Here is a 16,358-nt window from a genome sequence, read left to right on the forward strand (position 1 = left end):
TTCTATACATACAGTGCTATACTGGCGCTATCAGGCTGATTCTATACATACAGTGCTATACTGGCACTATCAGGCTGATTCTATACATACAGTGCTATACTGGCACTATCAGGCTGATTCTATACATACAGGACTATACTGGCACTATCAGGCTGATTCTATACATACAGTGCTATACTGGCACTATCAGGCTGATTCTATACATACAGTGCTATACTGGCACTATCAGGCTGATTCTATACATACAGTGCTATACTGGCACTATCAGGCTGATTCTATACATACATTGCTATACTGGCGCTATCAGGCTGATTCTATACATACAGTGCTATACTGGCACTATCAGGCTGATTCTATACATACAGTGCTATACTGGCACTATCAGGCTTATTCTATACATACAGTGCTATACTGGCGCTATCAGGCTGATTCTATACATACAGTGCTATACTGGTACTATCAGGCTGATTCTATACATACAGGACTATACTGGCACTGTCAGGCTGATTCTATACATGTATAGAATCAGCCTGATAGTGACAGTATAGCACTGGATTTAGGTTATATATGAACATCTAGGTGATTGGTGCACTATCAGGCTGATTCTATACATACAGGACTATACTGGCACTATCAGGCTGATTCTATACATACAGTGCTATACTGGCGCTATCAGGCTGATTCTATACATACAGTGCTATACTGGTACTATCAGGCTGATTCTATACATACAGGACTATACTGGCACTGTCAGGCTGATTCTATACATGTATAGAATCAGCCTGATAGTGACAGTATAGCACTGGATTTAGGTTATATATGAACATCTAGGTGATTGGTGCACTTTAAACAAAATTAGACTTAAATGTGCATAACATAAATTATAAAAATTAAAAAAATATATTTGTTGCATCTGATGTGGAATGATGTCCTTCAGACTGGCTATGCACTCCAACACCCCCCCCCCCCTTACCCATTAGCCACAGGTGTTTTTAACTTTTAATAGTAGGTCACCCGCCGCTTTCATGATGGTTTTTAAAAGGCAGTAGTATAGAGCAGGACAGTGTAAGAGCCAGTAAGCAGTAGACAGTAGGATAGAGCAGGATAGTGTAAGAGCCAGTAAGCAGTAGGCAGTAGTATAGAGCAGGATAGTGTAAGAGCCAGTAAGCAGTAGGCAGTAGGATAGAGCAGGATAGTGTAAGAGCCAGTAAGCAGTAGTATAGAGCAGGATAGTGTAAGAGCCAGTAAGCAGTAGGCAGTAGTATAGAGCAGGATAGTGTAAGAGCCAGGAAGCAGTAGGCAGTAGGATAGAGCAGGATAGTGTAAGAGCCAGTAAGCAGTAGGCAGTAGGATAGAGCAGGATAGTGTAAGAGCCAGTAAGCAGTAGTATAGAGCAGGATAGTGTAAGAGCCAGTAAGCAGTAGGCAGTAGTATAGAGCAGGATAGTGTAAGAGCCAGTAAGCAGTAGGCAGTAGGATAGAGCAGGATAGTGTAAGAGCCAGTAAGCAATAGGCAGTAGTATAGAGTAGGATAGTGTAAGAGCCAGTAAGCAGTAGGCAGTAGGATAGAGCAGGATAGTGTAAGAGCCAGTAAGCAGTAGGCAGTAGGATAGAGCAGGATAGTGTAAGAGCCAGTAAGCAGTAGGCAGTAGGATAGAGCAGGATAGTGTAAGAGCCAGTAAGCCATAGGCAGTAGTATAGAGTAGGATAGTGTAAGAGCCAGTAAGCAGTAGGCAGTAGGATAGAGCAGGATAGTGTAAGAGCCAGTAAGCAGTAGGCAGTAGGATAGAGCAGGATAGTGTAAGAGCCAGTAAGCAGTAGGCAGTAGGATAGAGCAGGATAGTGTAAGAGCCAGTAAGCAGTAGGCAGTAGGATAGAGCAGGATAGTGTAAGAGCCAGTAAGCAGTAGGCAGTAGGATAGAGCAGGATAGTGTAAGAGCCAGTAAGCAGTAGGCAGTAGGATAGAGCAGGATAGTGTAAGAGCCAGTAAGCAATAGGCAGTAGTATAGAGTAGGATAGTGTAAGAGCCAGTAAGCAGTAGGCAGTAGGATAGAGCAGGATAGTGTAAGAGCCAGTAAGCAGTAGGCAGTAGGATAGAGCAGGATAGTGTAAGAGCCAGTAAGCAATAGGCAGTAGGATAGAGCAGGATAGTGTAAGAGCCAGTAAGCAGTAGGCAGTAGGATAGAGCAGGATAGTGTAAGAGCCAGTAAGCAGTAGGCAGTAGGATAGAGCAGGATAGTATAAGAGCCAGTAAGCAGTAGGCAGTAGTATAGAGCAGGATAGTGTAAGAGCCAGTAAGCAGTAGGCAGTAGGATAGAGCAGGATAGTGTAAGAGCCAGTAAGCAGTAGGCAGTAGGATAGAGCAGGATAGTGTAAGAGCCAGTAAGCAGTAGTATAGAGCAGGATAGTGTAAGAGCCAGTAAGCAGTAGGCAGTAGTATAGAGCAGGATAGTGTAAGAGCCAGTAAGCAGTAGGCAGTAGTATAGAGCAGGATAGTGTAAGAGCCAGTAAGCAGTAGGCAGTAGTATAGAGCAGGATAGTGTAAGAGCCAGTAAGCAGTAGGCAGTAGGATAGAGCAGGATAGTGTAAGAGCTAGTAAGCAATAGGCAGTAGTATAGAGTAGGATAGTGTAAGAGCCAGTAAGCAGTAGGCAGTAGGATAGAGCAGGATAGTGTAAGAGCCAGTAAGCAGTAGGCAGTAGGATAGAGCAGGATAGTGTAAGAGCCAGTAAGCAGTAGGCAGTAGGATAGAGCAGGATAGTGTAAGAGCCAGTAAGCAGTAGGCAGTAGGATAGAGCAGGATAGTGTAAGAGCCAGTAAGCAGTAGGCAGTAGTATAGAGCAGGATAGTGTAAGAGCCAGTAAGCAGTAGGCAGTAGGATAGAGCAGGATAGTGTAAGAGCCAGTAAGCAGTAGGCAGTAGGATAGAGCAGGATAGTGTAAGAGCCAGTAAGCAGTAGTATAGAGCAGGATAGTGTAAGAGCCAGTAAGCAGTAGGCAGTAGTATAGAGCAGGATAGTGTAAGAGCCAGTAAGCAGTAGGCAGTAGTATAGAGCAGGGTAGTGTAAGAGCCAGTAAGCAGTAGGCAGTAGTATAGAGCAGGATAGTGTAAGAGCCAGTAAGCAGTAGGCAGTAGGATAGAGCAGGATAGTGTAAGAGCTAGTAAGCAATAGGCAGTAGTATAGAGTAGGATAGTGTAAGAGCCAGTAAGCAGTAGGCAGTAGGATAGAGCAGGATAGTGTAAGAGCCAGTAAGCAGTAGGCAGTAGGATAGAGCAGGATAGTGTAAGAGCCAGTAAGCAGTAGGCAGTAGGATAGAGCAGGATAGTGTAAGAGCCAGTAAGCAGTAGGCAGTAGGATAGAGCAGGATAGTGTAAGAGCCAGTAAGCAGTAGGCAGTAGGATAGAGCAGGATAGTATAAGAGCCAGTAAGCAGTAGGCAGTAGTATAGAGCAGGATAGTGTAAGAGCCAGTAAGCAATAGGCAGTAGGATAGAGCAGGATAGTGTAAGAGCCAGTAAGCAATAGGCAGTAGTATAGAGTAGGATAGTGTAAGAGCCAGTAAGCAGTAGGCAGTAGGATAGAGCAGGATAGTGTAAGAGCCAGTAAGCAGTAGTATAGAGCAGGATAGTGTAAGAGCCAGTAAGCAGTAGGCAGTAGTATAGAGCAGGATAGTGTAAGAGCCAGTAAGCAGTAGGCAGTAGTATAGAGCAGGATAGTGTAAGAGCCAGTAAGCAGTAGGCAGTAGTATAGAGCAGGATAGTGTAAGAGCCAGTAAGCAGTAGGCAGTAGGATAGAGCAGGATAGTGTAAGAGCCAGTAAGCAATAGGCAGTAGTATAGAGTAGGATAGTGTAAGAGCCAGTAAGCAGTAGGCAGTAGGATAGAGCAGGATAGTGTAAGAGCCAGTAAGCAGTAGGCAGTAGGATAGAGCAGGATAGTATAAGAGCCAGTAAGCAGTAGGCAGTAGTATAGAGCAGGATAGTGTAAGAGCCAGTAAGCAGTAGGCAGTAGGATAGAGCAGGATAGTGTAAGAGCCAGTAAGCAATAGGCAGTAGTATAGAGCAGGATAGTGTAAGAGCCAGTAAGCAGTAGGCAGTAGTATAGAGTAGGATAGTGTAAGAGCCAGTAAGCAGTAGGCAGTAGGATAGAGCAGGATAGTGTAAGAGCCAGTAAGCAGTAGTATAGAGCAGGATAGTGTAAGAGCCAGTAAGCAGTAGGCAGTAGGATAGAGCAGGATAGTGTAAGAGCCAGTAAGCAGTAGTATAGCGCAGGATAGTGTAAGAGCCAGTAAGCAGTAGGCAGTAGGATAGAGCAGGATAGTGTAAGAGCCAGTAAGCAATAGGCAGTAGTATAGAGCAGGATAGTGTAAGAGACAGTAAGCAGTAGGCAGTAGTATACAGCAGGATAGTGTAAGAGCCAGTAAGCAGTAGTATAGAGCAGGATAGTGTAAGAGCCAGTAAGCAGTAGGCAGTAGGATAGAGCAGGATAGTGTAAGAGCCAGCAAGCAGTAGGCAGTAGGATAGAGCAGGATAGTGTAAGAGCCAGTAAGCAGTAGGCAGTAGGATAGAGCAGGATAGTGTAAGAGCCAGTAAGCAGTAGGCAGTAGGATAGAGCAGGATAGTGTAAGAGCCAGTAAGCAGTAGTATAGAGCAGGATAGTGTAAGAGCCAGTAAGCAGTAGGCAGTAGGATAGAGCAGGATAGTGTAAGAGCCAGTAAGCAGTAAGCAGTAGGATAGAGCAGGATAGTGTAAGAGCCAGTAAGCAGTAGGCAGTAGGATAGAGCAGGATAGTGTAAGAGCCAGTAAGCAGTAGTATAGAGCAGGATAGTGTAAGAGCCAGTAAGCAGTAGGCAGTAGGATAGAGCAGGATAGTGTAAGAGCCAGTAAGCAGTAGGCAGTAGTATAGAGCAGGATAGTGTAAGTGCCAGTAAGCAGTAGGCAGTAGGATAGAGCAGGATAGTGTAAGAGCCAGTAAGCAATAGGCAGTAGTATAAAGCAGGATAGTGTAAGAGCCAGTAAGCAGTAGGCAGTAGTATAGAGCAGGGTAGTGTAAGAGCCAGTAAGCAGTAGTATAGAGCAGGATAGTGTAAGAGCCAGTAAGCAGTAGGCAGTAGTATAGAGCAGGATAGTGTAAGAGCCAGTAAGCAGTAGGCAGTAGTATAGAGTAGGATAGTGTAAGAGCCAGTAAGCAGTAGGCAGTAGTATAGAGCAGGATAGTGTAAGAGCCAGTAAGCAGTAGGCAGTAGTATAGAGTAGGATAGTGTAAGAGCCAGTAAGCAGTAGGCAGTAGTATAGAGTAGGATAGTGTAAGAGCCAGTAAGCAGTAGGCAGTAGTATAGAGCAGGATAGTGTAAAAGCCAGTAAGCAATAGGCAGTAGTATAGAGCAGGATAGTATAAGAGCCAGTAAGCAGTAGGCAGTAGTATAGAGCAGGATAGTGTAAGAGCCAGTAAGCAGTAGGCAGTAGTATAAAGCAGGATAGTGTAAGAGCCAGTAAGCAGTAGGCAGTAGTATAGAGCAGGATAGTGTAAGAGCCAGTAAGCAGTAGGCAGTAGTATAGAGCAGGATACTGTAAGAGCCAGTAAGCAGTAGGCAGTAGTATAGAGCAGGATAGTGTAAGAGCCAGTAAGCAGTAGGCAGTAGTATAGAGCAGGATAGTGTAAGAGCCAGTAAGCAGTAGTATAGAGTAGGATAGTGTAAGAGCCAGTAAGCAGTAGTATAGAGTAGGATAGTGTAAGAGCCAGTAAGCAGTAGTATAGAGTAGGATAGTGTAAGAGCCAGTAAGCAGTAGTATAGAGTAGGATAGTGTAAGAGCCAGTAAGCAGTAGGCAGTAGTATAGAGCAGGATAGTGTAAGAGCCAGTAAGCAGTAGGCAGTAGTATAAAGCAGGATAGTGTAAGAGCCAGTAAGCAGTAGGCAGTAGTATAGAGCAGGATACTGTAAGAGCCAGTAAGCAGTAGGCAGTAGTATAGAGCAGGATACTGTAAGAGCCAGTAAGCAGTAGGCAGTAGGATAGAGCAGGATAGTGTAAGAGCCAGTAAGCAGTAGGCAGTAGGATAGAGCAGGATAGTGTAAGAGCCAGTAAGCAATAGGCAGTAGGATAGAGCAGAACCCAGTACAATGAGGCACAGCGTGATGTGGCTACTGGGCAGGTATTATAATGGCCATTCTTATATGCTAAACACCTCAAAAAGAAATGTTTCTAGATTATAGCAGTTTAAGGCTTTGCCATTATAATGTACGACTGTTCCTCTTTTTATTATGTATCATGAACAGATACGCACCTATTCACACTATTGGAAGTGCTATAAGTCTTTTTATTGTACAAAATGAAAAATAGCTATAAGTAACTATAATCTTTCTATTTTCCTATTTTTGTGGATACCATTAATTTGCACATTTTAAGGACTACCCATTTGAATCAAGGAGAGAAATGTAAATCTTTACTTTCCCCTGTGGGGGGCGCTGAAGGGAACTGATCACTTGCTGCTCTTCTACAGATTAGAGTTGATCTCTACAGGCCACCATGAGGTCACAATGGATGGGATCAACATTGTCACTTGTGATCAGCGGATATTTAAGAGACTATCCAATTGAAAAGTGATTATAAATAGTGGACTAATACTTAATGCAATTGATGTTATTGAAGACAACAATATAGCAGCATAGAATTTAATGACTTTCCGTAGAATAATAGGTCTTATGAGAAAGTAGCATCCTAAATCTGCCTTATGCGGGCGTCACACGGTACCATCTATCGTGCGATCGCACGAGCGATTGTACCCGCCCCCGTCGTTTGTGCGTCACGGGCAAATCGCTGCCCGTGTCGCACAAAGTTGTTAAACCCCCGTCGCATGCACTTACCTGCTGAGCGACCTCGCTGTGGGCGGCGAACATTCACTTCCTGAAGGGGGTGGGACGTTCGGTGTCACAGCGACGTCACACAGCCACCGGCCAATATAAGTGGAGGGACGGAGATGAGCGGGACGTAACATCCCGCCCACCTCCTTCCTTCCGCATTGCCGGTAAGCTGCAGTTCATCGTTCACGGGGTGTCACACGGAGCGATGTGTGCTACGCCGGGTACGATGAACAACCGGCGCAAAGAAAAATAAACGATTTTTTTAAAATAAACGACGTGTAAATGATACACGATTTGTAATTGATTTGCGATCGTCTGAGACACTCGTAGGTGTCACACGAAACGTCGGAATCGATGCCGGATGTGCGTCATGAAAACCGTGACCCCGATAACATATCGCACGATAGATCATCTCGTGTGACGTCCGCATTAGTCTCACACATGTAGGGTCTAAGAATGTCAAAAAATATCCTTCTTCCCTCCAGAAACTTATAATGATATTTCTGTAATTGCTATGACATCTGTAAGACATGGAATAAATCCCACCATCACCGATTACAATCTTGTCCTACAAAATCAGTCAACTAGAAACACGAGGTCATTGCAGACTGTCAGGCGAGGACCCAGGCCGACCATTTATCACCGTGTCAGCATGTAGCCTCAGGCCAACTACAGGACTCTTCACAGGTCACCGGCCACAGACAGGATCTTAGAGGAATGAATGTGACAACAGATATGGAAATGGTTTTCTAAATTCTCCTGCCGGTTTAAGATGTACAGTAGACTTTTGACATGTAGAGATCTAGAGTGTTGAGACACCCACCGATCAATGAAAGAAGGAGAAATGAAGAGTCCTGCTGTCCTTCAAGACTGTAAACGAGATCACTAGAAAGTCTATGAGTCGTGTCTTCAGTCTCAGAGGAGAACTGAGCTGACCTGATCACTTCTTATCCTTATGTGGAAAGTCTATGAGTCTTCTCTTCAGCCTGAGAGGAGAGCTGAGCTGACCTGATCACTTCTCATCCTTCACTAGAAAGTCTATGAGTCTTGTTATCAGTCTCAGAGGAGAACTGAGCTGACCTGATCACTTCTTATCATTCACTAAAAAGTCTATGAGTCTTGTCTTCAGTCTCAGAGGAGAACTGAGCTGACCTGATCACTTCATATCCTTATGTGGAATGTCTATGAGTCTTCTCTTCAGCCTGAGAGGAGAGCTGAGCTGACCTGATCACTTCTCATCCTTCACTAGAAAGTCTGAGTCTTGTTATCAGTCTCAGAAGAGAACTGAGCTGACCTGATCACTTCTTATCCTTATGTGGAAAGTCTATGAGTCTTCTCTTCAGCCTGAGAGGAGAGCTGAGCTGACCTGATCACTTCTCATCCTTCACTAGAAAGTCTATGAGTCTTGTTATCAGTCTCAGAGGAGAACTGAGCTGACCTGATCACTTCTTATCCTTATGTGGAAAGTCTATGAGTCTTCTCTTCAGTCTCAGAGGAGAACTGAGCTGACCTGATCACTTCTCATCCTTCACTAGAAAGTCTATGAGTCTTGTTATCAGTCTCAGAGGAGAACTGAGCTGACCTGATCACTTCTTATCATTCACTAAAAAGTCTATGAGTCTTGTCTTCAGTCTCAGAGGAGAACTCAGCTGACCCGATCACTTCTCATCCTTCACTAGAAAGTCTATGAGTCTTATTTTCAGTCTCAGAGGAGAACTGAGCTGACCTGATCACTTCTTATCCTTTACTAGAAAGTCTATGAGCCTGTTTTTAGTCTAAGAGGAGAACTGAGCTGACCTGATCACTTCTTATCCTTCACTAGAAAGTCTATGAGTCTTGTTTTCAGTCTCAGAGGAGAGCTGAGCTGACCTGATCACTTTTGATCCTTCATTTAAGCCATTGGTTGAGGTCTCATCATCAGGGTTGGTTTAATCGGACACCACTTATTTGATGTTAACAACATACAGTGCCTACAAGTAGTATTCAACCCCCTGCAGATTTAGCAGGTTTACACATTCGGAATTAACTTGGCATTGTGACATTTGGACTGTAGATCAGCCTGGAAGTGTGAAATGCAGCAAAAAAGAAAGTTATTTCTTTTTTTATTTTTTTTTTTAAATTGTGAAAAGTTAATTCAGAGGGTCATTTATTATTCAACCCCTCAAACCACCAGAATTCTGTTTGGTTCCCCTAAAGTATTAAGAAGTATTTCAGGCACAAAGAACAATGAGCTTCACATGTTTGGATTAATTATTTCTTTCTCCAGCCTTTTCTGACTAATTAAGACCCTCCCCAAACTTGTGAACAGCACTCATACTTGGTCAACATGGGAAAGAAAAAGGAGCATTCCAAGGCCATCAGAGACAAGATCGTGGAGGGTCACAAGGCTGGCAAGGGGTACAAAACCCTTTCCAAGGAGTTGGGCCTACCTGTCTCCACTGTTGGGAGCATCATCTGGAAGTGGAAGGCTTATGGAACTACTGTTAGCCTTCCACGGCCTGGACAGCCTTTGAAAGTTTCCACCCGTGCCGAGGCCAGGCTTGTCCGAAGAGTCAAGGCTAACCCAAGGACAACAAGGAAGGAGCTCCGGGAAGATCTCATGGCAGTGGGGACATTGGTTTCAGTCAATACCATAAGTAACGTACTCCACCGCAATGGTCTCCGTTCCAGATGAGCCCGTAAGGTACCTTTACTTTCAAAGCGTCATGTCAAGGCTCGTCTACAGTTTGCTCATGATCACTTGGAGGACTCTCAGACAGACTGGTTCAAGGTTCTCTGGTCTGATAAGACCAAGATCGAGATCTTTGGTGCCAACCACACACGTGACGTTTGGAGGCTGGATGGCACTGCATACAACCCCAAGAATACCATCCCTACAGTCAAGCATGGTGGTGGCAGCATCATGCTGTGGGGCTGTTTCTCAGCCAAGGGGCCTGACCATCTGGTCCGCATCCATGGGAAGATGGATAGCACGGCCTACCTGGAGATTTTGGCCAAGAACCTCCGCTCCTCCATCAAGGATCTTAAGATGGGTCGTCATTTCATCTTCCAACAAGACAACGACCCAAAGCACACAGCCAAGAAAACCAAGGCCTGGTTCAGGAGGGAAAAAATCAAGGTGTTGCAGTGGCCTAGTCAGTCTCCTGACCTTAACCCAATTGAAAACTTGTGGAAGGAGCTCAAGATTAAAGTCCACATGAGACACCCAAAGAACCTAGATAACTTGGAGAAGATCTGCATGGTTAGTGGGCCAAGATAACTCCAGAGACCTGTGCCGGCCTGATCAGGTCTTATAAAAGACGATTATTAGCTGTAATTGCAAACAAGGGTTATTCCACAAAATATTAAACCTAGGGGTTGAATAATAATTGACCCACACTTTTATGTTGACAATTTATTAAAATTTAACTGAGCAACATAACTTGTTGGTTTGTAAGATTTATGCATCTGTTAATAAATCCTGCTCTTGTTTGAAGTTTGCAGGCTCTAACTTATTTGCATCTTATCAAACCTGCTAAATCTGCAGGGGGTTGAATACTACTTGTAGGCACTGTAGCTTTTGTACCGGATCATACAGTGGCCAATTAACGTTCTATAGTATTTCTGGAGAAAATGGCTAATAACCAATATGACTTCTATATTGTCTTGACCACAGTCATATTGGGTGCCACTCCGCACATGAAAATGGGCAAAAAGGGTCATATTACATCCAATTATGAGTATATATTGAGAACTGCACCATGAGGAGAAACTGTATTGCTGTCGGTTGGTTGTCAACTACTGGACAACCCCTTGGTATTTGGCCAACAAGAAAACCTCCTGAACTGGTGCCATTCCACAGGCCTCACGTGATCGGATGTCCATTCCAGTAGAGCAGTGGCAGATGCACCACTGAGCCTGAAGTAGCGGCACCAGCCTGGGAGGTAAGAATCAGTTGGGTTTTTTCTTACTACTATGGAACCAGTAATAAGAGGTTGTCCTGTTGTGGACAATACCTTCATACCAGTGGTCTGCAATCTGTGGCTCTCCAGGAGTTAAGGTTTGTACCCATTGATCTGAACTCTTGGATTACTCATATTAATTTTGGACCATACAACATTTAGTTAGAGATAGATGGTGGAATCGCATCAGTATATTAAGTGGACATCCCCTTTAAGGCTTCTTTATATTGGGTAATGTGCAGTAAGCCACTGAGTGGCGAATGCCTCAAAGGGCTTAGTTGTAGAGAGTGTGTTAGTGCAGCGACTTATTTCGATAATCATTAGACTACCGGGCCATGCGCTGGGTTTCCCTTTGAATATAAACTAAGAATTGCTCTTAAGCCTTTCGTTATGATGAGAGGACTTATGTGCAAAGTCTCGGGAAGTCCATATAATTGGGCTTTGTTGCTGCACATTCCTTCCAAATCTTTTCAGACAAATCAACAATCCTGGCGCTCACGAGGGCCAACCAGAGGGACAGCGGTCTAATCCCATTATTTCCCTGGGCAAATGAGAGCCACGTGTGGAGGAACTGTGTTATAAGGGCATAAAGGGGGAAGGTAGAGAAAGTCATGAGCAGAGGTTACTCGTGTCAGACCGATGTAACATACCCATGGTAGAAGGCACACAAGGGACGGGTGTATGGTCAGCAGAAGACGATTGTGAAAAATATGTGAAAAATCATCCGCTAAAAAACTCTATTCAGCTGTTTCTAAAGTAGAAGAAAAAACAGGTGACAGCCACCATGGACACCATGCAGCTTAAATTTGTGATCCCAGATCCGGCTAGTTAGGGAGGGTTTTGGAGATGGGCTACTACTTTTATCAAAGACGCACCATTCAGAAACAAAGACTAATAAGTGTCTAAATGGGAAGAGCTAATCTCATTAAGTAAGATATCATCCTAGAGGTCCATCCGCAGGTACCCCCCCCAATCCTGAGAAAGGATGGACAATGCGGATCATTTTCAGGATCAGTGGTGTTCCCTTGGTTGGACCTTCACCACTCAAAAAGTGAGGCCATATATTAGTGGTCAACGATTGGGGATGGAAACACCCCATTAATTGGATGACAAATGTATATAGTTGGGCTGCAATATCAGATATAACCTATAGACAAGAGAACAGACTATTTTTTTCTAATTTAAATAATCTGGTTAAAGCGGTGGCCTCATGAAGATAACCCATAACCATCTATGATCCTATGAGGATGACTCAACTGTCCATGTATTAGGATTTCACATCTGTTTCATAGACCTCCATTGTCAGTTTTGGCACATTTGATGGATAGAATATTGCAATTTAATGGAGGATCAAAGAATCTTAGAATGGTAGAGTTGGAAGGAGCTTCAAGGGTCATCGAGTCCAACCCTCTGCAGGTGTAGGTTATCCTAAATCATTCCAACTATACAGTGCCTACAAGTAGTCTTCAACCCCCTGCAGATTTAGCAGGTTTGATAAGATGCAAATAAGTTAGAGGCTGCAAACTTCAAACAAGAGCAGGATTTATTAACAGATGCATAAATCTTACAAACCAACAAGTTATGTTGCTCAGTTAAATTTTAATAAATTTTCAACATAAAAGTGTGGGTCAATTATTATTCAACCCCTAGGTTTAATATTTTGTGGAATAACCCTTGTTTGCAATTACAGCTAATAATCGTCTTTTATAAGACCTGATCAGGCCGGCACAGGTCTCTGGAGTTATCTTGGCCCACTCCTCCATGCAGATCTTCTCCAAGTTATCTAGGTTCTTTGGGTGTCTCATGTGGACTTTAATCTTGAGCTCCTTCCACAAGTTTTCAATTGGGTTAAGGTCAGGAGACTGACTACGCCACTGCAACACCTTGATTTTTTTTTTCCCTCTTGAACCAGGCCTTGGTTTTCTTGGCTGTGTGCTTTGGGTCGTTGTCTTGTTGGAAGATGAAATGACGACCCATCTTAAGATCCTTGATGGAGGAGCGGAGGTTCTTGGCCAAAATCTCCAGGTAGGCCGTGCTATCCATCTTCCCATGGATGCGGACCAGATGGCCAGGCCCCTTGGCTGAGAAACAGGCCCACAGCATGATGCTGCCACCACCATGCTTGACTGTAGGGATGGTATTCTTGGGGTCGTATGCAGTGCCATCCAGTCTCCAAACGTTACGTGTGTGGTTGGCACCAAAGATCTCGATCTTGGTCTCATAAGACCGGAGAACCTTGAACCAGTCTGTCTCAGAGTTCTCCAAGTGATCATGAGCAAACTGTAGACGAGCCTTGACATGACGCTTTGAAAGTAAAGGTACCTTACGGGCTCGTCTGGAACGGAGACCATTGCGGTGGAGTACGTTACTTATGGTATTGACTGAAACCAATGTCCCCACTGCCATGAGATCTTCCCGGAGCTCCTTCCTTGTTGTCCTTGAATTAGCCTTGACTCTTCGGACAAGCATGGCCTCGGCACGGGTGGAAACTTTCAAAGGCTGTCCAGGCCGTGGAAGGCAAACAGTAGTTCCATAAGCCTTCCACTTCCGGATGATGCTCCCAACAGTGGAGACAGGTAGGCCCAACTCCTTGGAAAGGGTTTTGTACCCCTTGCCAGCCTTGTGACCCTCCACGATCTTGTCTCTGATGGCCTTGGAATGCTCCTTTGTCTTTCCCATGTTGACCATGTATGAGTGCTGTTCACAAGTTTGGGGAGGGTCTTAATTAGTCAGAAAAGGCTGGAAAAAGAGATAATTAATCCAAACATGTGAAGCTCATTGTTCTTTGTGCCTGAAATACTTCTTAATACTTTAGGGGAACCAAACAGAATTCTGGTGGTTTGAGGGGTTGAATAATAAATGACCCTCTGAATAAACTTTTCACAATTTAAAAAAAAAAAAAAAAAAAAAAAATATTCTTTTTTGCTGCATTTCACACTTCCAGGCTGATCTACAGTCCAAATGTCACAATGCCAAGTTAATTCCGAATGTGTAAATCTGCAGGGGGTTGAATACTACTTGTAGGCACTGTATGTGTATAATCATAGAATGGTAGAGTTGGAAGGAGCTCAAGGCCATCTGGTCTAACCCCTGTGAGTGCAGGCTTTCCGAAATCATCCCATCTATATGTATAGAATCGTAGATTGGTTGAGTTGGAAGGGACCTCAAGGAATTTATTTTTTTTTAATCTCCCCCACCCCAGGACTTGATCCAACAATCTTCAAACATTTTACAAGTAGCTAAGGCTTTGAGCCACAGATTCTGGTCTACTGAGTGCTGTTGTTATTTGTGATATGACTGAAAGGCAGGGGTGGATATATCACTGAGCGACCTGAGCAGCCGCATCGGGGCCCGAGGGCCTGTTACCCCCTCCAAAGCAGGTGGAGTTGTGCATGATTATTGGATTGCCAAGAGCCCATATATTGTTCTTGCACAGGGGCCTCTTCTGTCTCTGCTTTTGCTAGAAGGGTTGTCTCCTCTTTATTCTATTTCATTTTTCAGTCTACTTGAACGCTCTTCATCATGAGTTTTAGTTGCCGATTCATTATTTGTGTTGTAATAAAGTGACTTTCCTTTTTTTTGCCTCCATTGATGTTTTTTTGTTTCAGATTCTTAAAAATCCCACACGCGGTTCATAGATTTTTCACAAAATCAAAAATGCGCTTTATTTTTTATTTTTGCCTTTAACCTTTTTTACAACTTTTTTTTTAGTGCAAGCAAATTAAATGCTCTGCAGAAAAACCCCGCAAAATTTACACCAAAAATTCAGGCATACGTACATAAAATACTGCAGTAGAAGGGACTGGGGTATATTCGACTTTTTAAAAAGATGCAATTGATTAATCAGTCAAAAACTCCAAACACGACAACAATGAAAAAACAGGTAAAAAACAAAACAAAACAGGAGAACACATATAAAAGCGAGTAAAAAAGGGCACAAATTCAAAGATTAAAGTGCAAGAAAAAAACACCAAAAAGTAGAAAAAAGGCATAAACTGAAAGAATAAAGTGCAAGAAAAAAACACCAAAAGGTAGACAAAAAAGGCACAAATTGAAAGAATAAAGCACAAAAGAAAAACATCAAAAAATAGACACAAAAACCCAAAAAGTAGAAAAAAGCACAAATTGAAAGGATAAAGCACAAAAGAAAAACACCATAAAGTAGACAAAAAAAGGCACACATTGAAAGAATAAAGCATAAGAGAAAAACATCACAAAATAACACCAAAAAGTAGAAAAAAGGCACAAATGGAAAGGATAATGCACAAAAGAAAAACACCAAAAAGTAGTCAAAAAAGGCACAAATTGAAAGAATAATGCACAAGATAAAAACACCAAAAAATAGACAAAATAACACCAAAAAGTAGAAAAAAGGCACAAATGGAAAGGATAAAGCACAAAAGAAAAACACCAAAAAGTAGTCAAAAAAGGCACAAATTGAAAGAATAATGCACAAGAGAAAAACACCAAAAAATAGACAAAATAACACCAAAAAGTAGAAAAAAGGCACAAATGGAAAGGATAAAGCACAAAAGAAAAACACCAAAAAGTAGTCAAAAAAGGCACAAATTGAAAGAATAATGCACAAGATAAAAACACCAAAAAATAGACAAAATAACACCAAAAAGTAGAAAAAAGGCACAAATGGAAAGGATAAAGCACAAAAGAAAAACACCAAAAAGTAGTCAAAAAAAGGCACAAATTGAAAAAATAACGCACAAGAGAAAAACACCAAAAAATAGACAAAATAACACCAAAAAGTAGAAAAAAGGTACAAAATGAAAGAATAAAGTGCAAGAGAAAAACCCCAAAAAGTAGACCAAAAAAGGCACAAATTAAAAATAAATTGTAAGTAAAAAAAAACAAGTAAAAAATACCAAAAAGTAGACAAAAAAAGCTGAAAATGCTATAGTATATAATAAGCATATAATTAGATTGTTCATATAATAAGGTAAATTGTGCATTATATTAGTATTTTATTAATTTTATTGAGTAGTGCCTGGAGGTCTGGACTGTGTCGGGGCTAGCAGACCCTCTTATGCCGCCTGCAGACAATGGGGTCTCGCAGTGATTCTCCATCTGAAGTAGATTACGTTCGACTCCACTCAGCCGGGTGATGTCACTCATATGGTGACATCACTATTCCTCACCTGGGGGCACCGGGACCCTTCAGTAGCCACTGCCTAATTCCTGGATTGCTCAGTGTATAAGGAATGTCACCCAGCAGAGCAGCGCCCATCATGTCCTCCATGCTGATTGCTGCTGAAAAGTGTTTGACCAGTGTTTTTATTGACAAACAACAAATGTTCCTAGAAGAAACCCATTCCCCAGATACTTATTGAGCACAGACCTGTGAAGAATCGTGGTTGAAGATGACGGAGTTGAGGTCTCCGCAGTTGTAGTGTTTTATGAGATCTTCGGTGGTGTAGGGGGCTTGGAAGCTTCCTGCCCGGAGACTTTCATGTTGCAGCAATGTCTGGTTCAAAGCAAATAAAACCTGGAAACACAACAATAAAACAATGTTATTCCCCTTCATAAAATACGTAGAATACACATAAATAAA

General features: G+C 42.8%; 1 protein-coding gene across 1 annotated transcript in view; it reads right to left on the minus strand.

Moving 5' to 3' along the window:
- TRABD2B (TraB domain containing 2B) overlaps positions 1–16,358 on the minus strand; it is a 444,445-nt gene that overhangs the window by 184,452 nt on the left and 243,635 nt on the right. The window contains 1 exon segment of the mRNA XM_075320534.1: positions 16,146–16,292. Coding sequence (XP_075176649.1) covers positions 16,146–16,292 — 147 coding nt within the window.

Source organism: Anomaloglossus baeobatrachus, chromosome 8 (assembly GCF_048569485.1).
Source record: "Anomaloglossus baeobatrachus isolate aAnoBae1 chromosome 8, aAnoBae1.hap1, whole genome shotgun sequence".
Lineage (NCBI taxonomy): Eukaryota > Metazoa > Chordata > Amphibia > Anura > Aromobatidae > Anomaloglossus > Anomaloglossus baeobatrachus.